Source organism: Echiichthys vipera (genome assembly GCF_963691815.1).
Source record: "Echiichthys vipera genome assembly, chromosome: 9".
Lineage (NCBI taxonomy): Eukaryota > Metazoa > Chordata > Actinopteri > Perciformes > Trachinidae > Echiichthys > Echiichthys vipera.
In genome coordinates, this window is record NC_139834.1 from 25504287 (window position 1) to 25529971 (window position 25685).

Genomic DNA, 25685 nt, shown 5'->3' on the forward strand with positions numbered 1-25685 from the left:
ATATGCGGGTGGGAGGACGACGTTAATCCTCAGTAAGCATGTTGCATGTCAAAAGGCCCTGCTCAGAGATCTACAGGCCAGTGTTAAGGTCACTACTCTGTCTCCGCTGGACAGTTCAGGCCTTGACTCCTTTCGCTCTGCCCCTGCCTGGTTAACTGTCTGTGGGGGAGGCAGAGGTCCCAGAGTCCCTTAAATCTAACTGCTGTCCAATATTAACTGCAGCACAAACAAAAGGCAGAGTAAACACACTCCCAGAGGCTTGGAGGACAAACATGGACACACACACTAGAAGTATAGCAGCATTCAGTCCATTAAAAACAACTTTTAACCACTGACTTAATGATGAAAAAGGATCTTATTTCACTCACTTTGACTAAACTGAGAAAACATTTCCTTTGCCCAGCTGTTGCATTCTGGGATCTATTCAGGACAAACCTCGACACACATGCACACACCATTAGTGTTGAGTGACCCTCCCTCTGCCCATCCATCCCTCCCTCCCTCCTTGCTGATCTGGCCAGGTCCAGCTGTTTGGACGACAGTCCCATCCCAGTCCTTCCTGGGTGTCCCCACTTTCCCTTTCGTCTAGTCCCCGTGGGGGGCGGTTAAGACCTCCTCCAGCATATCATCCACCGCAGAGCGAGAGCCTCAGCTGCGCTCGTCCTCTCTGCTTTTTAAAAATAGGCTGGGATATCAGCCGGGACAGTTGAGAGACCTGAATGCATCCTGGGGATTGAGGAATGTCTCCGCACTTCCCAGATCCTTCATATCTGTGTGAATCCTCTGAGTAATTGTCTGTGTGTGTGTGTGTGTGTGTGTGTGTGTGTGAACATAGATCCCGTATTACTAGTTGGAGAGAGGCTCTTCTGTCCAGATGAGAGAGTGGACTGAGTTGGACATGAGCTTTTCAGCAGGAGGGTTTCTCTCCTCCTCGGATGGTTACTGCTCCACAGAGCAGCTCCAGTATTACGGTGAGTCCACAGTGACACGTCTGTCTCTCTCTGCATCTTTCTCTTTTTCTGTCTCCTCTTCCGTCTCTTCTTTTGTCTCTTCTTCTGTCTTTTTTGTGTCCTTCTATCTCCTTCTGTCTTCTGTCTCTTCTTCTGTCTCTTCTTCTGTCTATTTTTTGTCTCCACTGTCTCTTCTTCCGTCTTTCTTCCATATCTTCTTCTGTCTCTTCTTCTGTATCTCCTTCTGTCTCTGTCTTCTGTCTCTTCTTCCGTCTCTGTCTTGTGTCCCTTCTCCTGTCTTTCTCTTTTGTCTATTTCTTCTCTCTCTTTCTTTTGTCTCTTTATTCTGTCTGCTTCTGTATCTCTGTCTCTTCTTACGTCTCTTTCCTCTGTCTCTTCTTCCGTCTGTTTCTTCTGTCTCCTCTTCTGTCTCTTTTTTCTTTCTCTTCTGTCTCTTTCTTCTGTATCTTCTTCCATCTCTTTCTTCTGTATCTTCTTCCATCTCTTTCTTCTGTCTCTTCTTCCATCTCTTTCTTCTGTCTCTTCTTCTGTCTCTTTGTTTCTGGGTACCAAACTTCAAACCTTTTAGGCCCTGACCCAACTGCTTCAATAGTACAGAGTATCAAAAAACGCTTTGTCATTCAATACCAAATGTCAATACCATCAGTGTCAGTGAGCCAATAAGCAAGCACATGCTCATACCAGTGACTAATCAGGCTGGTGACTGGCAGTCCCAACGGCAGGAAGGAAAAACACCAAGTTATAGACAGAGATACATGTGTATGTTGTTCTGTTTTCAGAGGCTTGGCTACAGTGTACATCACATAGGTGTAAAGGAACTGAAAAATACACTTAATGTTGTTTTGTGTTTTTGTTAAAATTGAACTTATAAAATTGGTATCGAACAAAGACATCAGGAACAGGTATGACTAGTGTGGTGGCTAATGTTAGCTCACATTAACAAACCTTAAGTAGATATTGCTGTACAATAATATTCCTGAGGCACACTTCTGACTTTGTGACTCATTTCTACTCATCTACCTCTACATGACATTTGCAATTTTAACATTATCCCATAATCATCGCTTGTGTTGAACAAAGGTTACAAAAGCTCCCTCAAAGCCAGTGCATCATTTATATCTAATATTGTTACACAACAAGGATGTGACTGCACTCTATCAACGGCAAGCGTTTATGTAGCGCTTTCGAGAGCTCTCTGACATGAGAAAAATAGTGCTTGAGGAAGTTCAGCCGGCTCAGTGCGTTAACGGCACGCAGGGAGGATCTACTTCATACTGACGTGTATCATCAACAACCCCCCCCCCCCCCCTCAGTTGTCTCCCCTCCTGCCCTGAGGAGGAGGGGGAAGCTACGGGGGGTAGTTTGCTGGTGTTGTTTGGCTCCGTAGTGTGCGTGGGATGGAAGGGAGGCTGAGGAGTGTTTAGACAGCGATCGAATGGTTTACAAACAGTGCGAATCACAGCTCTGTCACATGCCGAGAAAGCAGGGACGCCCCCCCACCCCCCACACACACACACACAAAAAAAGAAAAAAACATCCCTTGCCCTCTCGCCTGCTGACGACAGGAAACATCTGGAGAGAGGATGACAGAGAAGACACACGAAAGCAGTGAGGAGGGGTTAAAAAGTGATGATTCTGACATTTACTCAGTCAGATTTCTACAGAGACTGTCATTCATCATCAACGCTTACAGACCCATTCTGAATTTTGATGACTCTTCATCAGTCAACAATCTTCAATTTTGGAACTGTTTTTTCTCTCCATCTCCCACTGTTTTACTGCGTTTATCATCACACTCTCTTTAGACTCTTTGTGAGAAGTACGTCTTACTTCTTCTTCTTTGGTTGATTTGCACAGTGTCTGCGGTTTCAAATGCTGGAACAACACTTTTTCTGCAGGATCTTCCTTCACTGAATCAGGCTTGCACCCTCTAAAGGGACATGCACATGCATCTGCATCTGTAGAGCAGCCAATAGGAACGCCCTCTCTCTCTCTCTCTCTCTCTCTCTCTCTCTCTCTCTCTCTCTCTGAAACGACCTGTGATTGTCCAAAGCCTCCCGTCACAGGCTCAATTTTCTGGGATCATCCCTATGTTCCCAGGGTCCTGACTCTCTTGATGTTAACTAACATTGTAAGAGATTGGTAAGGGCTAGCCTCACAGTTTAAATTGCAAAAGAATGAAGTGAGATGGATGTGTTCAGTGTAGTGTGAATGATAAAAAATAAACAAAATAAACATTCAGCCACTGTGGAGATATCAATGTCTACAGTAAAGAAAACGGACTGTCTGTAAATGTAAGGGCGTAGGTCGGTTGACTATAAGCTGTAGGTGATTTCAGCATAGTTACCCAGGGAGAGATACATTGAACATTTGACCTAGGGGAAAAACATGGCTGTGAACACAAAACCCCTTTGACAGCTCTCCTGAGTCATATCAAGAGGATATTAAGCTGGGGAACATAGGACCCTGGGAACACAGATACGCTCCTAAAGCCTGAAAGCAGAGCCAAGAGAAGGATCAGAAGTCTGGTTTCTCTTGAATTTCAATATACTGAATAAGGTAATTATGGGATTTTGGCCCAAATGACGCCAAAAATAAACTGCCTTCCCCAGTTTAAAGTCATACTAGGGACTTAAAATCAGGATATCATGACTTTTGCTGCTTCGATTTGTCTCCTGTGATTCCAATTACTTAACTCCTTTATCTGCGCTGCACGTCTACTGTGCAAGGATCATTGTGAGAGCTTAAAGGCACACTTCAACCCCAATTTAAAAGACTTGACTTTAGTCCTTATCTTAATGCAATGTGTTTTTACCCTTTAAACTTCCATCTCTAGCTGCCCAGAGACTCCTGACTGTTGGGTGGGCTCTCCGTTTAATCAACTCAGAAACAGATCCCACAGCAGTCCCAGTCGCACTGGTCCAGCTGTTCTTTCAGAGGCTGCCAGTGGTCACACATGTTTTCTCAAAGGAGTGAGGACTTGCAAAACACAAGCTGCTGATCTACACTCGAAGACGCTTTTAGTCCGTCACAACACTTAATGACCATTACAGACTGAAAGAAGCATCCAGAGAAGAGGATCAAGAAATTCTAAATGGCACTGGGAGCTCTCAGCTGCATCCTGTTTCAGCGAGTTCACAAGGTCTCGCTCTCAGCTTTTTATTATTTCCCCCAAGAACCATAAAAGCAGTGAAGTCACACGAGTCACCTCAGACCACATTCCTATGACGCTCTCTTTTTAACGACGTGTTCATTCACGTTCTTGTTTTTGGTAATGCACTTGTTCCCTTTTTTTTTAGTTCAAATGTGTGTGAGTGTGTGTGTGTGTGTGTGTGTGTGTGTGTGTGTGTGTATGTGTGTATGTGTGTGTGTGTGTGTGTGTGTGTGTGTGTGTGTGTGTGTGTGTGTGTGTGTGTGTGTGTGTGTGTGTTTGTTCGTGAGAGAGAGAGAGAGAGAGAGAGAGAGAGAATGAATGGTCTATGTAAGTATCCCCTCCCAAATGAGATCAAAACTATAGACTGAATAAAAAATGGACGTAGCCTCCGTTCTCTCAATTTGATCCAATTATCCTCTTCTACGGGAGCCGCCATCTTGTCAGACTTTGACTCCGCCTCATTTCCTCTTACCAAAAAAAGGGCTTTGATGTGACATTGGGGGGAGGGAGATACGTCCATCTGGCTGACGTATACCTTAGAGGAGAAGTGAGGGCCAGCGGCTAGCTGTCACTCAAGAGGCCGCGCCCCTAGTTATTCATAAACTTTAACCTCTAATAAAAATAAAACAAATCACCCCCCCTCAGTGTTGTCATGGAGATATGACCTAAACATACAGACTGGAACGTTTTTTTATACCAGGTATTAAATAGGTTTAAGTATGCTGTGAAAATGGCCTATTTAACATTGGGGTCAATAAGAAACTGCTCTATCATGAAACCTGCCCCTAGTGGAAGCTTGGGAACTGCAGTTTCTGACACTTCTTTATTGGATCAACCAGGAAGTCCCTTTGGTGGGGGCTTCATCAAAACCAGACACAAACACACTCATCTTAAAGGGACAGTTCATATTTCTTTTAAATGTCTGATTTGCATGAGGTACTTCTCCATAGTCAGTGTTTTACCAAGATGTTTGAAGAAGCAGACAGGACTGACACTGAAGATAAGCAATGTACTGCAGCTAAACAGAATTTAGGCACCTGCACGGGGAGATTTGAAGCCATTTTCTTTGCTCTGTTAAAGCCACTGGGCTCCATTGATGAATATTGATACAAAGGTGTCTAACATACAGTACGCTTCACTGCTGCCCCTGTCCACAGCAGTACATTGCTTAGCTTCTGTGTCAGTACTCCTGCCTCTTTGTCCAAACTGTGGGAGTCTAGGGAATACACTGACTATGAACAAGACCTCATACACTTCAAAAAGTCTGAACTATCCCTTTAAAGAATGCATTTGGTATTGAACTAAATGTATCTCACTGCCAGCAAATCCAATGAGCAGACCAACACCAATGTTTTTTTTCCATCTCTCAGTTTCCTTGCCCTTTCGGTGCTGGTCTGCCTGTTTCCATCGGCTCCTACTGACCATATTAATCTGTAAAAAATGTAAAATATATAGCTACGTTTTTTTAAAGCACAGTAATTTAAAACTAAAACAGATGTGTGCTGTAGTCTTAGCAAACATTAGAGGGCATTTGTTAGGGACTATTTTCAGTTGTGGGCCAATACAAGTTTGGTGCTAGTGGGTCTTTCCAGCAGCAGGAGGGTGTTTGTGGGACTGACTGAAAATATACTACAGTGCTCATGTTCCATGTAATGGAGGAAAATGTCACCCAGTGCAACAGTGATGTGTTTTAAACTATGGAGCTCTATGGCACAGAGCAAGATACATCAGGCTGTGACACACAGACAGTACCGGTACTTGTCAGTAGGATCAGTTTATTGTTGGTTTACTCTCCTTTTATGAGGTTTATTGATAATAAGGAAACAAATATCACTGGCTGTGTCCTAAACCAGTGGGATGTTAGTTACAGAAATGCAGCATCAGTGAGGATGTGCTTTTTTGGTGCCTGACTTTGGAGCCCGTTCTAGTGTAATGGGGCAGGCATGGCAAGTCCCACTATAACCCATCATATCTACCTTTGATTGAAACATAACAAACAAAGGAAAACACATTATGTGATGTGTTGACTAATGTTTTTAATGATCTGTCTATGCTTGGGACCAATGACGTCATGACTGTTCCTTCTTTTAGAGGTTCCTTGCTACTTTCCACGAAGTGACAGATTCCCAAGGAGTTAATTATTCCCTGATAAATTCCTTTTTCCAGTGGTCTTAAAATGTCAGATCTGAATACTCCTTTACATTTTAACAGAATATTACAATAGCCACGCTGAAGTGCTCTAAATTTGCAGGTGTGCACTGTTCGTTTTTGAACTCACATTTCTGACCAACATATCTTTGTCATTTCAGACATGCTGGCTGACCCTTTGGGTTACCCCTTCCAGGACCCTGACCTCCAGCTTCTCCCTTACAGCCAACAACAGTACGGCCCTGCCAACCTTCCCTTCTCCCTCTATGGCTCTCCACCTTCCTCCACCTCCTCTCCCTCCTCCTCCTCGTCCTGCTCGCAGCCCTGCCATCCTTCGTACCACTACAGCCCTCATTGCCTGGAACCCCCCTTTGATCCCATCCCCGAGCCCCACTGCAGGGGCCTGGCTCAGGGGCTTGGAGTGGAAGGACTGTCCCTTGGGCGGAGGACACGGATGGGGTCAGGAGGGAAGAGCAGAGGTCAGGAAGAGCTGTGTGTGGTGTGTGGAGATAAAGCGTCAGGTTATCACTACAATGCTCTCACCTGCGAGGGATGCAAAGGTATGACTCACTTTTCAATTTTGTATCTTTTATTCTGAAAGGTAGTCTAGTAAGGCTTTGTTTCTTTGCCCTTCATTAGGTTTCTTCAGACGTAGTGTGACTAAAAAGGCTGTGTATCACTGTAAGAGTGGTGGTGGCTGTGAGATGGACATGTACATGAGAAGGAAGTGCCAAGACTGTCGGCTAAGGAAGTGCCGCGCTGTGGGGATGCTGGCTGAGTGTGAGCGGCCTCCAATGTAGCTCACACTTAAATATTGATGAGAGTAGCAACCACTTATCTGAGTTGATGTTGAGTCTGAAAATGCATCTTTTCTCCTCAGGCCTTCTGACAGAGGTGCAGTGCCAGTCCAAACGACTGAGGAAAGGAGGTAAAGGCAAAGGACAGGAGGAAGAGGAGAGCACCGACAGCAGGAGGATCAGCTCTACCAGCAGGATACCTGGACAGGTAGAAGAAGCAGGACTGACTCAGCCTGATTGGATTGCATCTTTTTAACCATGCTAGTGGCACGGCTCTAGTGATGGTCCAGACTGAATGATTTGGTTGTTTGCCATGAAGTGTACAGATTCTCATGATCCCCAGAGGAAAATTCCCACTGATGTTGAGGTTGACACTTAGGTTTTTCAGTCAAATGTCTCATGTGTACTGTATGTAGTAGGATTGGGACCGTACGCATTTCTCCCAAATTGATACTATGACAATACTTGGGTGCTGATTTGATGTGTATTGTGATTTTTAAAGGAGCTGAAGTCAACATTCACAACATTATTTCAGCAAATAAATATTTCCTGTGTTACAATATAGTGGAGTAATGAATGAAGTCAATCTCCCTCTGTGTGTGTGTTGTGATCCAAGTTCCTCTGGTGGATGCCTTGGTAGCCGGTCTGGCCGTGCGTGCACGTTAGTGAAAACAAAACATCTGTATTTCACGTTGTAGGTAACGTTCTGTGAGAGCTGTGTGGACATTTCCACCTCAGAGATTTGTCAGTATTTATGTTACAGCTCCTTTAAGTATTGCGATTCAATATTGAACATTTTAAGAAAAACTTTGGGGAAAAAGTTGAATTATACACTTCTAGAGACTTTAACTTTTGGAATAATCTCTATTTGAATTGAGGCATGTATGTAGTCCGAGATGTCCTGAAGTCAAAGACATCAGTCATTGTCAGGAATTATGGAGCAATGTGTTTTTGTAGCGCCTTAATATTCAGAAAGGTACACATATGAGACTTTTACTTTGGAATATCTCTACATTTATAACGTGTAAGTGTTTGAATTGTGTCTGTATGTGCTCAGAGATTTCCTCAACTCAAATGTATCAGTCATTAGTGCTAATTAACATACGGTAGCTTGCCTGCTTGATTTATATGTTGGTATTTGCATTTAGCGCAAATCACTGCTGTGTCGAAGATCTGCCTCACAGATGCAGTCATTTAGTCTGAAGGACGCTTTGCTGCTTTAAATTATTAAATGGTTTGTTGGTTTACTGTTATATGATTTTTATGACTGTTATATATTGTGATACGGTGCATTTTGTAGAAAGTAGTTTGGCTGGTAAGATCCTTCGGTGGGTAACTGGATGGTTGGATAAATGTTTGGTTGTGTAACTGATGGATGATTAAACAAACCTTTATAGGACAAGTGTAACCTCTCTGACACAACATTTATCTTTCATCTCAATGCATGTTCTATGTTGTAGTTTCGACATGAGGGAGGTTATATCATAATCAGGGTTATCCTTGTGCTGTTCAGGCTTTGTCTGCCAGTTTAACCCGAGAACAGAAGTACATTGTGGACAGGATGGTGGAGGCCCATCGGCTGTGCAGAGCTCAGGACAGCAGCCACCTCAGGGTAGGTCCTAGTGTGGAAACATCAGCTGTCCTTACATTTATGTTGCCCTCATGGTTTCTTGTCTGTGTCTGCTCAGTTATTTGAGTGGCCATGTGCAGAAGCAGGGGAGCGCTCGTCCGATGTTGTATCACCCCACCTGCAAAGACTGCTGCAGTTTGCCAGGACAGTGCCAGGTAAGATGGACGGGAGTATGTGACCTTCACAGTAGGGAATCTGCTTTCCCCTGTGTTCACTTTGTTTATATACATCAACGATGTTTTCGTGTTTGGAAATGTAAACTCTAAGCTTTATGTAGAATTGGAAATGGATCAGGCAAAGATCCATAAAAACTAAAATCCATATCAATGGGAAATGAAGCTGCCCATACCCATGCTGATTGGTTGGTGTGCAAGGGTGCTCCATTAGACCAGACTTTAGATTAAATGGTAAATGGACTTGTACTTATATAGCGCCCTTCTAGTCTTCTGACTACTCAAGGCGCTTTCACACTACTTGCCACATTCACCCATTCACACAGACATTCACACTGATGGCAGTGGACATCTACAGACCATCTAATCTAATGTAACCATTCACACCACATTTACACAGCCATGTGCAGCACAGGGAGCAATTCGGGGTTCAGTGTCTTGCCCAAGGACACTTTGACATGTGGACCGGCGGAGCTAGGAATTGAACTGCCAATCTCTTGAATGGCGGACGACCCACTCTACCACTAAGCCACAGTCGCCTATTAAACAACGTTATTGTAACACAAGTGAGCGATAAAAGCAAAACAGTTGATTCTGATTGTGCCTAAAATATCAGTCAGGACTTTCAATTACATTGTTAGGTTTTATTATATTTTCAAGTGCAAATTTTATTATATTTCCCAGAAATGATTACATAATTGGACGCTACTAAGAGGATATTTTTGGGTGTTAAGACTTCTAAGGACATACCTGTTTGTATATTGCCCTTGTGAAGTTTTGTATTTGGTCTCCAGAGACACAATTACATGCAAATACACTTGAGAATATCTATGCTATTTCTCAATCACATGCACATCACACGCTGCTTCCTGCAGGGGTATTTAGGCCACAGCCCCTACATGCACCGTGTCTTCCTCCATCACATGCACAGAGGATTTCTACTTATTGTTTTCCAGGGTGAGGTTAGGGGGATAAGTCATATGTTACTTAACATTCATGTTTTTGATTGTTCAGTAAAATAATTGAAACTTGATAAAGTTCTACTTACAAATGAATCTGTTGAAATGTAATGCTTTTAATCGTATTATTTAGCATGGATGTCTGCCTATGACAAAACGAAATGTTTATATATATGTTTGGATATAATACAGTTTGTTTAAATGACCCCCAATTTCCAGTTACTTCCCATAAATTCCCATAATTCCCATTAAAAAGTTTCTAATTTGGAATATTTCCCAAATTCCCCTGCTTATCTTCCCATGAAAGGTTTCTGGAAAGTTTCCTGAAATTTACCGCCCCCTTTCAACCCTAATTCTAATAATTAAAAATACCCTGACAAGATGAAGAGTGAAGAGGGCTTAAGGTCGCAGATACATGATGATCTTCACTGTGATGAGTAATAGAACAAACTCTGTTGTCTTCATTTGAATATAAAACTTCATAACAACACAAATATATGTTGTTATCAGAGAAGCTTTTTGGCAGAAATATCCCCAAAAATAAGCATTACTTTTGCTCAACCTTTTACAGTATGTCCCATATGTGTACCACCATTTAGCAGATACAATATTGTGTGTATCGGTGTGTGTGTGTGTGTGTGTGCGTAAGTCTCTGTCCAGACTGTTTACACAGGCTGTTGACACCTACAAGGTCATCATCTTATTTCTCTAACTCCAGACACCCATGGCCTCCTCACATGTTGCACGCCAAGAGTGAAGGATGATGCCATTCACATACCTTCACGTCTAATAATTTGTATACAATACATAAAAACATTATGATGTATTTGACGTGCATACTGCCGTCCATCATAGCCACTGTGGGGAACAAGTGATGATAACACATACAAGGGAGTAAAAACACGTAAATACAAAGTGGATCTTCACCAGATTCACCCAGGAAATCCTGAAACAACCAAATAAACATACTGTATATTGTATACAAAAGAAAAACACATAATGATGTTCCCCTCAGGTTTTGAGCTCCTGGATTTCTGCGACCAGAGCTCTCTCCTGACGGTCTCTTCTCTGGAGGTCATGTTCCTGCTCTCAGCTCAGCAGTTCTCCCACAACCCAGCCAGCCCCTGTCCAGGTGAGTTAACCAACTCACACACTTTTGTGATCCACACGATCAAGTTCAGACTGACATTTACTTCTTCTTCTCTGTTATCAGCCCTGCAGATTTTCAGTGTGTCAACACACAGCTGGCTGAGAGATGTAGAGTCAAAGAAAAACGTGCACAGCAGGACGCAGCAGGTCAACTCAGGTGAATCTAGACAAACACTCACTCAGATAATATCTAGCATCTCACAGGCTGTGAAAAAAAATAGGTCAAGGTGGTGTGTACAATTTCCCATTTGCTGGTGTGAACAGGAGGCAGTGATGATCCTCTCTGGCCGGTGCTCAACTTCTTCCACAGCATGGCTTCGCTGCGGGTGACGGAGGCTGAATACACCCTGCTCACTGCCACAGCTCTGCTCTGCTCAGGTCAGACCCGGAATCAATGAAATAATACAATCAGCATACAAGTGAAGACACGCTCTGTTCAACTGTAAATAATCATTATAAACCTATCTGGAGCTGTTCAGCATATTGTGAATCATTGACTCTGAGTCTGTCTCAAAGGGTCTTTATCAGGGCAGCCTAACGACTACACTCATGCAACACATTTGACTGTTTCCAGTCAGTAGCCGTTTAACGTTAATGTGCCGGTGCCTGTTTGGATACAAACACAAAGAAAACAGATCTAAGTTTTAGTGTCATGAACCGGTGTCTCTCCGTATCCCTGTCCTGCAGACCGTGCGTCTCTGCAGGCTGCCAGCTGCGTTGACAAAATGCAGGAACTGATCCTGGACCTGTTGTCCAGGGTGTGTGGGGCCCAGGCTGGAGCTGCACGAGGAGGACCGCAGCGATTTGGCCGCCTGTTGGGCAGACTGACGGAGCTACGGACCCTCCGTCACAACTACCTCCTCCTGACAAGTCAGCAGCCTGGACACTGACTGAGAGGACACACCGCAAAACCAGCACGATCATCTCTGGGGAGGACTATATGGTCCTGCATGAGCTGAGAAAGGTTTTCACCTGATACTGATCAGACTGTGGGATTTTCTTGACTTCTTATGATGGGACTGAAATGTTTGTGGATTGCTGCAGTTTGTTTGGACTAAAGATATTTTATAGGTCATTTTATAACTGTTGTATACAGCTAACATGTACACTTACAGTATTGTTAAAATAAAACTAAGATGCAGACTGTGTGCTAGCTGCAGTTCATCAGTGAAAAAGATCTTTTTCTGACTGGAATCAGGGACTATATGGACTCTCCACACCTATTAGCTCTGAATCATTGCGTGTTCGGCATTTAAATATCTTCCATGGGATTAATAAATGATACTAGGAGCAGCACTGATCCCACCTTTGGCTTTAAAAGAGAAAAAACACAAAACTGCAGTTAAGAATCGCAAAAAGTATTTGATAGATAATTTATTTCCCAAAATGTGGAAATACCGGTTGAGACAAAATATTTGGTGGGCAGGTAAAATACACAGGTAGTACAAGCTTATAAAGGTGTATTTTTCCATTTGATAAAATGGGGCTCTGGACAATAAATACAATCTTCTCGGGGTCAACAGTGAATGATGGCAGTTGGTCTCGGGTAAAATCAAACCAAACATTTGAACTCCTCCTGCTAAAATGTGGGCTGCATGTTTTAAAAATCTCACTCCATTTCATTTTAAATAAGATTTAATTCTCAACTTTAACCAATATAACTTTATTTCTATAGTTTTCCATAAATAAATTATTTCTCTCTGTATCAAAAAGAGAATTCAAATATAAAGAACGGCTCATTGTGTTGTATGCTCTGAATGTACACACACACACACACACACACACACACAGCCAGACAGACAGACACGCACGCACGCACGCAGCACATTGAATTGACATCAAAGACAAGCGAAGTACACTGCAGCAAGTCAGGAATTATTTCATCTCCACAAATATACACAGCCTCGCTTTGCCCCATGTGGGTTGATTGAAATACGCATTTTAAAAAGGTCAACATTAAATTAAAATCGGTTTGATAATACACATACATATGTACACAAAGTGTGCCTTTATAATATACAAGTGTCTTTGTAAAAGATTAAAATGTAAAAAGCTATTGTATAAAAGATGGCAGTGATCCATTCATACGTCTTCTGCGTTCTATATAAATATGTCAAATCTCTTTTCTGACAGTTTGATTCCTTGGCAGTAGCATTATAGAAAATAGAGGGGAATTCTTTTACATATGATCCAGACACACAGCTTCAACAGGTGAAGTAAGGAGATACCTCGATACACGCCTGAATAGGGAATTAACGCTTACTGGTGCAGCGACTTCATTCCTGTCTGGAACTCCGCGAAGGCAAACACCACTGCTCTGTGTGTCGCACACTAGTGGTTTGGTAACAAACTACAGTCCAGGACTCTGCGCTGTGCTGCATCTCCTTCAGACCCCAGTGTGAATACAAATTGAACTCACAGACAGTAAGACTCGACCACCTGCTGCTTTAAGACCAAAGAGAAATGCATAGTGGCTGACTGCGGGTGCACACAGGGGATCGCCGCCGCCCTCTACAGGTAGTTGGAGGCCACAAAGCCGTGGTTGTGGCTTACTCGGCTCTGGTGGATCATGGCCCGGTCGTATGCCACCTGGACAGACTTGCGGATGCTGGATTTGCGGCCCTCCATTATGCGCAGCTTGTCCGCCGTGTCGTCTACACCCAAGGGTGTCACCTTGTCACGCGGGAGCCACTGCCTGCAGGAACAAGGACACAGATTAATGATGACCACTCACTGCTTTACACCTGTTTGCATGATTTGGACCTGTATGTGTGTGTTCCAATGCAAAGATATACTGTACGTAAAAAAAAAAAATGTTCTAATTGGCAGAATAACAGCTTGTGTCTTTTTCATGATCCTCCTTGACTTAACTGCATTTCACTACAAACACAGAAAGCAGGGTTCCTACACCCATTTTACATTACAAAATTCCATACTTTTTTCGACTTAAATGTTCAGACTTCTTCAAAATTAAAGATCTGAATATCACTTTTTAGATGCTTATGTCAATAAATGGTTTTAAAATCCAACTTTGAACACGTAGGACTATGCATGCCATTATGTTGCCAAGTAATTACAAGACATTTTTACACATGTGTTGTAGGATAAAAGTCAGGAAAAGTCATAGAAAAAGTATCTCCAAAAAATAAGCCAAAAGAAGAAAAAAAGTCACAGTATAGTAAAAAAAAGTAAAAAGAGAATCAAAATATATAATGTCCAATCATAGGAGAGCCTGTCTAAAGCAGCCATGGCATAAGAAATTATGAAAAGTCAGGAAAAAGTCAGGAAAAGTCATAGAAAAGTGTGTCCAAGAAATATGTTAATATGTTAATTGTTGAAAGTCTGTGTTGCTGCTATTCTTTGCCAGGTCTCACTTATAAGAGATCCTTGATCTCAATGGGACAAACCTGGTTAAATAAAGGCTAAAAAAACACCTGGACACCTGACCTCAATGTGGCAGTACATTTGAGCATGTCAGTTTGACCCTCACCATGTCCGCTTGTTATCAAAGAAGAGCACCAGGTAGAGCCTCTCGTGGGTCTCCTCCTGCCTCTGCTCCCCCAGACCGAGAACGTCTTTGGGTGGGACAGGGATGGGCACCCCGTTGTGCAGCAGGCCCTCCTCGGGCATCTCTGGGTCAATGACCTGGAACGAACACACAGTCAGACTCTACGCACTAAATGTAGGTCTGTTTCTCTCACACAGCTGTTCTGTGGTCCTGAAGAACTCCCGTTTTTTTGTTTCTTCTAGATTTGGTTGTATCACTGTTTTTTGAATTTCACAAAACGTGGATTGGTGAGAGCCGACTACTGTATTTCAGAGATCATGTAAGCTGATGCTTCAGTAATAGTAATAGTAAGTTAGAATAAGGGATTACCAGAGCAGGATAGGAGGGGTATCCCCGACACTTGGCCCACACCAGATCTAGAGGCTCCAGCTCCATCCCATCATCAGACATTTGGCTGCCGTTGCCTGAAAAACAGCAAAATGATTTCATGAATAAAGAAGAAAATAAGTGGGATATTCGTGCATACATATTTCCAATTAGTTTCTAGTAACATTTCCTTTTTGTGAGCATTAGACAATAGATAGGGAAAAGAGGATGACATGCAATGGTACACAGCAGAAAGACTGCTATTTAAATTCATACCTGTGTAATCTGAGTCTCCATTGACGATGTCCAGAAAAGGAACTTTGGAAAGAGCTGGTTTCCCAAGGCTTCGTTTGGGCGGTGAGCTGCTGCAAAACAGCACATTGTATTGTATGTCAATGAATTGTCAATCATTACCATAACCACACAGTCGCTGTACACAGATACACATACATGTCTTACATTTCTTTGTGCAGGACTGGACAAGGGCTGTACTCAGAGTCGGACCCGCCGTCTTTGTGCTTGTTGAAGCCGTTGGTTAGCCCTGAAAGCAAATTAGGGAAAAATCTCAGAACAATCTCCTACGACCGGGAGGAAAACTGGACAGAAAAGAACAAATCTACAGACAGATATCAAGAGTACAGCAAACAATAGATCCGAGATAATGGGGGATGCAGGGGGGGTGTAAAGGTAGAGAGAATTGGGCAATTGTTTGTTTTGTTAATTCGGTGGACTGAGGTAGGCAAAAACAAGTTCCTATGCAGCGATCGGGAAGCACAACAAAGAGTATTTTAACCTGTTGTGGTAAACAAATAAAATGGATAGATAAGCTGCAGACTGCTCTGTTGTCTCTTGACGATAAGAGAAGATGACGAGACTGTAGCTACATTTAAAATTACATAGAACATTACAACTCAACTGCTCTCCAACAAGTCATACATCCATTCACATTTATTTGCTGTATAACTTTTGTCACGATTCTCATTCCCTTTGCCACGGCTTCTTCTGGCGATGAATAACGCTCCCGGTACCCTTTCAACACCTTATACTCACGAGTTTCTTTCAGTAACAGTTTCACCTTGTCGTCGGTTAAAGCAAATAAATATTTGGTGTTACTTTTTGCCATCGCTGTTCTTCCTATTTTCAACCAAAGAGTAACATTAGACAATGAATGTAGCCCTAAGGCCTACTCACACTGTCTATTCGACCGTGCCCGAGCAAGCTTCACGGCTAAAGTCTAGTTCATTTGACCAGCGTGAATACAACTGTTGAGAGGGGTGGGCTTTTGTAAAGCATGTATGCCCATACGAGCATGAGCACGAGCACCCGCACGAGCATTCGCACGAGCATGCGCACGTGTATGAGCGTGAAGATTGACGCCTGATGTCTATTTATATACAACTGTTCCCTGTGACGGACATTTAAAAAGAGCTGCAGAAGGGTTTGCGGTTGTCTGATGCGAAGGAGTGTTTACTGCAGATTTGGTCAGAAGAAAATAGTCAGGCAAAACTAAATCTCAGAGGGGTGATGACGTCTATAAGCAAGAAGCATTCGAGCCGAGGCTCGGATTAGTTCAAGTAATGTGAGTGCAAGCGGACCAGGGCCGTGGGGGAAGAGGGAGGGGGGACAGTCATGCTAAAGCACGGCACAGATCACCAGGGCCAGGTGTGAGTGTGACCTTGAACTCATGGCAATAACTAAGTAAAGCTTCTCACCACTTTCCAGTGTATGTTTTGGAGTCTTCTCCAGCTCACTATCTGAGCACACGTCTCGACTGGGGGTCCATTGTTCATTAAGGGTGGGGGGTCCTGGGCTTTTCTGTGGGGTCTTTGATGGAGTGGACAAAGGTGTGGAGGATGGGGTATTGACTATGGAGACGGGTGTTGTAGGGGCGTTTCTTGTATTGTCGTCATTTCCGTTCAGCAAAGGATTGTCTCTCTCTCGGAACAGCTTAGCTCCGTTTTTTGCCTTTTTGAACAATACAGAGGTTCGTCGTCCAACTCCCCCAGTGGTTGGCCGCTGCGGACTGCTGAGCTCTGGCAGGCCGTTGGCCACCGGCTGTCCTTCGCTGTGCGAAATGGGCGGCGGCGGCGGCGCTGGTGCTTTAGTGCAATTTATCTTCTCTGTGGTGCTGTCTGTGAGGTCACCATCCATCTTTAGGCGTTTGCAGGCCCAGTTGGCAGACTGGGGCTCCCCTGTGATTGGTCGCAGGGTGGGAGGCTCCAGAGGCGCGTCCCCATGTCGTGGAGGAGGAGCCGGCCCTGTTGGTTCCAGTGTTGGGGGTGAAGTGGATTTGATGTCTTCTGGAAGATAAAGAGGAAAAAAATTGTGATTAAATTTCACTCAGCGCTCATTTCAAATGAATGTCCATTTAGTATGTAGTGTGATGTGGTGGTGTAGTATTCACACTGGAAAATGGTGTCACTTAATAATGGTTGACATTTCATTCTAACAGTCTAACCACAGCCCAGAAGGAGTTGAGGTATTCTGTAGATATGGAGGACCTCAAGACGAGTGAATAAATAACTTTGCTCTCACAACTGTACACCAGCAACATGGTAACAAGGCAGTATTTTATGAGTCAACTGACACAAATCACAGGTGTTCTGCTGCACACCTCTACGGTAGCAAGAGACTGGACTAGCCTGTAGTCAGAAGTGGGATGACATGGCATGACTGTACGTGGCCAATGGAGAGTGGTGAGTCCATGAGAGTGATGTATAGAAGAGGTGCAAACATAGAGTGCACTGGGAGAGAGGAGTTGTGAGGCAGCCATGGCTAACGAGACTCTGTGGGCCCCTACTTACTAGACTGGAGACAGTGGGGTGGTTGGGGTTGGTGCGTGGGGGGGACCCTGGCTCAATTACCTGAAGACAATGTTCTGTTAGCTCATGTTCACAACTGGTCTTATTGAAAAAAAAAAGAGGCTTTTAAAAGGTTCATGCATTGGCAATTTCATACTGTTGAAATGTTGTTGTTTTTTCATTCCCCACCTTTGTCCGAAGACAAAAGGCTGTTGTCTGCCTTGACGTCTTTGTCGTCGTCTTCCTCGTCATCCTCATCCTCCTCGTCTTCCTTCAGATGTCCATTGTGAAGGCTGTTGCGGGGGTGCTGGCCTTGCCTGTAGCGAATGTTGTTGATCTCGCGGCGAAGCAGGCGGATGCGACGAGTTCGTGCGCCACTGCACCTCATGGAGCTGACAAAGTCCAGCTTTTCTAACAGCTCCTTCAACTGTTCCTCCACGGTCATATGAAGCCGGTTGTCTGGATCCAGCACACTGTCAACTGGACACAACAGGAAGGAGTTAGGCCAACAGTGAAGCTAGCATTCATGTCCCAAGGTAGGTATGAAGATTGTGGGTTTAGTCTTAAATGTTTTTTGACTGAACTGAGAGGCAATGAACTTGCAAATGAGAAATTAGCTTGATCTCAAAAAACCAGAGAGGCACCCAGTGCGGTTGGATTTTCCACAAAGGTCAGTCACATTAATTGACCATGAACCAAGAATGAGATGTGTGGGCCAGTAATTATTGAATTTAAAATGGTATTTTGACACACATTTTGCCTTTAACAAATTCCAATTTAAAAATTGCTGTAGGCTATATTGCGATTTCCATAATATTTCGATCAATTGTCCAGCCCTATTTGCCACAGCTATGTACACCGTCTACAGACACAGTACACCCTAATTTCTTAAATAACAAATCTTCAACATGAGATGGCGATCAACGAGTGACATATCCGTAATCAACGAGTGACATATCTGTAAATTGATACAAGAGTTAGAAAAACAACTACACTGATGCAAAAACGGATTCAAAACAAAGTCTGGGAGAAATTTTAAACAGTTCTCAAAAACAATGACCCACTTAAATATATACTACCCAGCCCCCTCGACCTGCCAACCTGACAAATCTCATACTTTATTCAAACCTATCACTTCCCCAGGAAAATGTCAGACTTCACTATATACAACAGTCTCAACAGAAGAACATTATGCAAAATAAGACATGCAACAGTGGTGGCCACATCATTCTCCTTCATCATCATTTAAGAAGCTGACATTTATGTCACCGGAAGGAACACACAGCTCATTTCTCCAAACTACTCTCATTTGAAACTGAAGCAGTAACATTTTGTAATATTATACAGATTCTCCATCTGAGGTACACAATGGCTGCTCAGCAGCATTTTAGTGACAAATAAATCCATAGCCCATTAATATAAACAAAGTGTAGACATTTTTGGAGAGAAGGCATTTGGTTCTCAGCTAGCACTGACCATAAAGAGTGAAAGTGGAAATGATTGAGATTTATGTCCACAATTAGAAACAGCACATTGCATCTTATAAAATATGAAACCGAATCTGAGCTAAACTCAATTTCATTCCTATTTAATCAACTTTGAGTTGCAGTGTATTGATTCATTATCATTAAAATAAATGTGTTTCTTAACTGTAATGAGACCATGCATCTTTATATTAGCATCTGTTTATATGTATTAAATCATGAGAGGGAAACATACAGACAGACCCCAATCTAAAGTACAAAAGATGTGTGTTCACATTTCCTGTCAACTACCACTGCTGTGACTCACCATCCTCCCAGGTGCAGCTGTAAAAGTCTCGTTTCTGCGGTGACTCTGAGAGGTGCATGCCAGTGTTCAGGTCTAAGCCGGTGTTGGTAGCTTGGCGTTGGGCATGGCGCAGTACGGCTCCCCCTAAGTCTCTGAGACGCAGTGCTAATCGGTGGAAGACAGTGTCCTTGCTGTTGTATAGGAGACAGTTGGACACCATCAGGTTGAAGTCGGTCTCTAGGTCAGCCACTGAGCTGTAGGCGTGACTTTCCAGCTTAGAGCGCATAGTGGAAAAGTCCATGGGCTCGCTGATGAACTCCAGGTAGTCCGGAACCTGAGGACAAGACATAACTCTGAAAGTTAATGAGGGGAATGAATGGATGTGTAAAAAACTAGACAGTTATATATAGAGGAGGTGCTATTTTGGGTGCCCCTAAAAAAGGAACAATATCGGTAAAATAAAGGAGTAATGATGGATTTTAGGAGAGCGATTTAATGCTTTCAATTCACCATCAGAAAGGACTCTTTAACAGAAAGGTAAAGCCGTGAAAAATATTCTAAATATAGCACACGCATATGTTAATTAACACTGTGACTGAGCATGTCATTTAAAGAAATATTTGAAATGGTAATACATTATGGGGCTCTCTCACTTCACAACTCCATATAACCTGTTTACATAAATCTGGTCTCTGGCAATTGGTGTCGTCACAGTGAAATGTCTGACCTCCTTGATGTTGACTGGCTGTGCAAAGATCTGGGCTGTGTCCTTCTCCTGTAGTTGATCCAGAGTGGAGCGGAGCAGCACCAACATCGGGGTCAACTGCAACTGCAGAGCCTCCTGGTGAACTTTGACCTGCAGTTGTCAGATGATATGCATGTGATGTCACCATGTGTGGAAGTCGCTGCCATAAAGATTTCAGACAAGTTTTTACAGACGGCCCAAAGGCTAAAGCGAGAAGAGGCAATGTGGGCAAAGAGATGTTGATGTATACTCTCTGTTGAACAGGCAAAGAAAGGTGTGATAATCTCAGAACGTCAGACAACAATGGTAAACACCTTAAAATGTGAAATATCTGTAATTTACGTACTTTAGATTTACAAACGTTCACCTGAAAATGAAACAAAGTTAGTAGCCATGCCTTTGAGCACATGAGATTCATCTGTGTATGTTACCTGCTCTCGTTTGAGTTTCTCCCTCTTGCGGATGAGTTCCACCAACAGCCTGGCTTTTTCAAGATCGTGCCGCAGCTTCTGCCAGTATCTCAGTGCTTCTCTTGCAGCAGAAACCTTCTCATCCACCTCCGGCTACAAAGTAAAACACATCTTGAGTGTCCTTGTTAATTAATTTCAGATATTGTTTGATAGGGCAATGGCTAAATAAATATATTGAATACCATCACAGTGCAGAAATAGTCACAGTGCCAATGCTGTAGTAGAGTGATTCCTACCCTGACCTGTTCCGTTGTCCTTTGGGACTGGATATTAGAGTGAAGACGGCGGACCAGCGGCACCCCGTTTCTCGACTGACGCTTCAATAACCAGAAGCTATGCAGCCTCTGCATGAACTGGTTTTTCCTCTGAAAAAGGATTCCTTTACAGATGATATTCAGCCTGGACAACAGAGACAGACGCAGGTTGATTGTGTCCACTAGAAAACACTTTCTTGTAATTATACACTTAAACTGGAGCAAATCCAAGAATCTGTGTGTATTTTTTGTTGAATATCAGATACACAGCATTAAAAGTATTCAAAATAAAAGAACATTGAACCTGCTTGTGGGTATCTGAGGCACTGTCACTTGTGGTGAAGCAGTGAGTTGTGCTGTTGACTCCGCGCTCTTCTTCCCTTTCCTTTTATCCATCTTGGCATCGTTTTCAGACTTCCTGCCTTTTTTTGGCGTTGTGGGGCCCTCTTTGTAGGCACTCCGTCCTCTACTAGCCCTCCCTCTGCTTCCCACCACTCTTCCTTCACTCTCCTCATCTGAGGCGGCCTCTTGTCCTGGTGGTGAATGGGCCTCACAGAAAGCTGTCTTTTTAACAGAGAATGTGGTCCCATTAACATTTGTCTCTCGCACAGGATCAATCTTCATAAACAGACCAGCACGCTGAGCACATGTGACGTGAAATGCAGTGTAACAGTTGGCCTTGTGACACTGAATTGATGCTCCACGTCCCTTCTGTTTGCACAGGTAGCAGGTCAATTTCCAGCGTGCTGGGGGGATGTTATTGACCCCTTCCACTGGTTCCAGAAAAACTGTGTTGGCAAAGCAGACTTCAGGGATCCAGATGGCACAGACCACATGTGCCCAGCGGCCGTCACTTGTTTGCTTGAAGGCACCACCACGATTCGGACACAGAACACAGTCAACAGGTTTCTGAGCAGACTGGAGGCAGCAGCGGCACAGCCACTGGCCTTCGGGGATGTAGGGCACACCGTAACACTCCTGATGCACAGCCAGGTTGCAGGAGTCGCAGAAGAGGATGACGTTGCTGTTGAGGCACTCATCATCCAGGCACACGCAGCAGAAGGCATCATCGTCAATAGCACTCTGAGAGGGCGCTCGGCTGCGGGCTTCCCGGTACGCCTCCTCTTCCAACCGGTCAACCAGCAGCTCAAAGGTGTCTGGTGGGACAGCTGAGTAACCCTCTGACGTCCGGCCAGCATTGACCATCTCCAGCCAGGCAGTGTCCTCATCGTCCATGTCATATTCCGCCTCAGCTTCTTGCTCCTCAGCTATGCGTTCAATGTAACGGTAATATGCTGTAGGCAGAGGAGGTGCCTCGACTGGCGTGAAGGTTTCTAGCACATGAAACTTCGGTTCAGGGAGGGTCATGTGCTGATGGTGTGATGAGTTTATCTTTTCAGGTGTTTGCAGTTTAGAATTAGGGCAGTGGTTCTTGGGACGTGCTGGAGACTTGACAGGAGGACATTTGGAGTCTTTCCTGCGTCCTCGGGGTGTGACGGGTTTCCGGATTGTTTGGGCACTGCTGGTGGGAGATGATGACTGCTCACTGTTTTCCTTGTTGCTGTTACACTCACTAATGTCCTGAGCCATCATCTCATCGTCAGTTATGACCTCCAAGGGCTCCAGAATAGAAATGCGGTGAAGCCTACCGTCCAGTTCCACCTCTACTACCTTCTGGGCCTGAGAGTAAGACAGCGTTTCCTTGCTTGGAGATGCTTTGAGGCTGTAAGGGGATGGGGATCGCTGGCGGGTACCCCCACGCCCGCCCACTGTCCCATTGGACTTCCTGACATCAGCTCTCCCTCCTGTGGCCACTTGGCCTTTTCGACGTGGCTTCCTCATAGGCCACCAATCACACTTTACCTCCTGTTGGTTTAAAAGGAAATAAAATAATGTGATGAAAAGTGTCAGAATGTGAATAATAATAAATATACAAAATATATTTTGTACAATACGCATGTATGGTGCTACAGTAAATATAAAAAAACATTATGCAATTATTTCACCCTTTGAGGATAACCCTCTATATTGATTTACCATTCATACAGGACATGTAATATTTTGCTGTTATTGTTTACTTTAGTTATCTTGATTGTGTAGCAATCTCTTAGACTTATCACAGCTTCATTTCCCCTCGTGATAATCAAGTATTCACGGGGAGTGTAGGAAAACTTTTGCTCCCACTCATGAGCTGTATTTGAAACCGTTCCCTCATTCACTCACTCACTATTCCCTTTATAGTGTTAAATAGTGAACTATATAGGAAACACCCAAATGAGATTTTGGACACTAAACTTCTTCTTCTCCTCTGGGAAAAAAAACCCAACTGCACTGCATTGTGGTATACAGGAGTAAAATAAAGGGTGCATTGTATGTACACTCAAATTAGCTGTGCATTGTGGGTATTTTATAGTGGACTATATCGTGAATGAAATAAACCACTGAGAATTTGAACACCACTACAAAACGGCAAACACTACATAGTGATCTATTTCTGTGATAGGGAACGATTTCGAACACAGCTACTGTCTAAAAAAAATAAATCAGGGCATTTACAACATTTTGGGTGCATTCTATAAACAACTGTATTTAGAGCACAAAGTTGCTGTTTAATAGGAAATGATTCCAGATTGAAATACATACAGTAATAACCACCATGTACCAACACGAGTACATTAAATACAGTAAAATAAAAAGCCTGCTATGGCTATTATCGGTGCATTTATATGTAACAGCATTGTTTGTGTGAATGCTTGTTAAAGACAAAAATGGAAATTAAATTTACTGAATAAAAGTAAAATGACGGCTTCTTGCAGGATTAGGATATTGGATTAACCCCGATCTCTTGCCATTTGCCATCTTTAATGTTTGACACCGTTTACAGGACTAAACTGCATCTAATGCCATTGCTGTAACATGTTAAGTCATTCATAGCATCGCTGTCGTGCGTTGCATGTTACTGCACTGTTATTAGGCAGGGCTGTAGTGTAAACATTCCTTCACACATCTCAACCCTCAATCACTCACTCACTCACTCGATCCAAATAGCTTCATGCAACGGGATAATTTACTGACAGCTGACCATCTGTCAATCTGAATCTAACTCTTTCAACAGATACAGGTAAAGAAAAACAATCTGTAGATTATTCAGGACTTTATCTCATTAACTGTTGGCAACTACCAGGACTAGCCACAACACAACAGACGCGTCCAATCAGCTTCTAGGAAGGTTTGAGTGATTCACCCCACAGCCAATCAGCTTCAAGAAAATAGGACGGTCTCAACAGATCAGTGCTCTTATGTCGGGAGTAAAAAAAAATGTCAGCCATATTTACAGTTTATAACACTATCGAAGCTCTTCTTGGGGTTTCATTTGAAGTACAGTTTTGTAGTGGGGAAGCAGTCGTTACTCTTGTCAAGTCGGGGTGAGAAAGGCAGTTTAGAGTGACAATATCCCGGTCCTCTGACACAAAAGTACAGAAAACTAACTTTAAAAGAAGGGCAGAACTAACGTTAGCTGCCTGGAAATATTTAACGTTGACAAGGCGCAGAACAAGTTAAACCGTTGCTAGGTAACAAGGAATTAAAAGTGCTGAGCCACTCCATAATGAAGAAACAGCACAAAGCAAACTTAAGCCATCTTACCTATTATGGCAGCGGAGTGACACAGATAGCTCGAAAGCCGGCGGTGTGGAGCTCCTGCTACAGTAATGGTTGCCCGGCCAGCCACCTCACTTGCTGTATTCTCGAAGCGAACAGCTACTGTTAGCCCGCTACAGTCTGCTGCCACAGCCGGTGTATTCAGCTGTATTATACCGCTCCCGTTTCTTCGCAACACGGCGTTCACAAGGCAACGAGTTAATCCCACAGGTTCACTGAGAACACGAGTGGTATATTTGCATTATTACTCTGAGAGAAAGCTTATTGTCGACTGAATTTTGTGAGAAGGAGAAATACTAGCCTCCTTCGGCTAGCTGGCTAGCTATTTGGGATCCTGTGGGCTAAATCGATATGAGCCAGGGTAAAAACATCGGACTTCCGGGTGCATTTTTCAAAATAAAATCCTTATCAGAATCAGAATTGACTTTATTTCCAATTTGACCTGGTGTTTTGTGTTTATACACATAGAAAAACACAGAATACACATACACAAGCACAGAAAGAATATGCTAACTTTGTTAAGTTACACACAAAAATTAGGAATTGAATAGAAATACTTATTGATCCCAATCTGGGAAGTTGCAGATTGACAACTATATAAAAGGAAGAATTTAAGAGTTATAAATTTGAATATAAGATACAAAATGTGCACATGTGCAGTACAGGTCATTTCATTAATGTACCGCACCATGATCAGGATTTCCTTATATACAAATTTTACTCTTCTGTGTGTTGCTCTTTAATGTACCAATATATTCTTGCTATTTTTCAATTTTCCTTCTATTTTGACTCACTTTTTCCCGCTGTGACATTTTCTGGGGACACATTTGACTAGGTAGAGATAACTATGGATAAACAGTATATATATATATATATATATATATATATATATATATATACCGTACATATAGACAATAGTGCAGAGTGCAAATGGTTCTGGAATAAAATATTGAACGATGAATGATAAATATGACATGAAATGAAGCAGTATTATCAATTTATACATAAGCATTTTGTATATTTTACCTTTCCCTGGGACATTCTAGGATAAATAACTTTAAAATAATGTCTTGCTCCATCATTGATGAATCAAATTGTTGCGCATGATTCATTCATTCATATACATACAC

General features: G+C 43.1%; 2 protein-coding genes across 6 annotated transcripts; one reads left to right on the forward strand and one right to left on the reverse strand.

The window, feature by feature from the left end:
* Positions 1-874: 874 nt before the first annotated feature.
* nr1h5 (nuclear receptor subfamily 1, group H, member 5) lies at positions 875-11871 on the forward strand (the record flags this gene model as incomplete). Its single annotated transcript, XM_083919945.1, has 10 exons — positions 875-971; positions 6435-6833; positions 6913-7053; positions 7154-7278; positions 8584-8682; positions 8759-8855; positions 10848-10964; positions 11046-11138; positions 11246-11359; positions 11669-11871. 10 exons carry the CDS (start codon positions 875-877, stop codon positions 11869-11871), a joined length of 1485 nt encoding a protein of 494 aa, XP_083776071.1.
* Positions 11872-12359: 488 nt separating this feature from the next.
* On the reverse strand, positions 12360-24766 carry brpf3b (bromodomain and PHD finger containing, 3b). 5 transcript variants are annotated; one of them, XM_083920574.1, is made up of 13 exons: positions 24541-24766; positions 21200-22761; positions 20884-21040; positions 20603-20734; positions 20154-20282; positions 19448-19760; positions 17846-18136; positions 16568-17155; positions 15315-15396; positions 15132-15217; positions 14859-14953; positions 14472-14626; positions 12360-13676 (listed from the first exon to the last, which is right to left on the reverse strand). In XM_083920574.1, exons 2-13 carry the CDS (start codon positions 22735-22737, stop codon positions 13493-13495), a joined length of 3750 nt encoding a protein of 1249 aa, XP_083776700.1. In that variant the 5' UTR covers positions 22738-22761; positions 24541-24766; the 3' UTR covers positions 12360-13492. The 5 variants fall into 5 exon arrangements, with proteins under 5 accessions (XP_083776700.1, XP_083776699.1, XP_083776698.1 ...); XM_083920573.1 differs by having other exon boundaries at positions 15132-15220; XM_083920572.1 differs by having other exon boundaries at positions 15132-15220; positions 16568-17152; positions 20878-21040.
* Between the last annotated feature and the right edge of the window lie 919 nt (positions 24767-25685).

Coding starts and splice junctions, on each gene's coding strand:
- brpf3b (XM_083920570.1), bottom strand. CDS start 22,737: ATGAGGAAGCCACGTCGAAAAGGCCAAGTGGCCACAGGAGGGAGAGCT. Junction 21,041..21,199: donor CCTCAGATACCCACAAGCAG/GTTCAATGTTCT, acceptor TCTGTTGTCCAG/GCTGAATATCATCTGTAAAG. Junction 14,627..14,858: donor ACCCCTCCTATCCTGCTCTG/GTAATCCCTTAT, acceptor TGTTCGTTCCAG/GTCATTGACCCAGAGATGCC.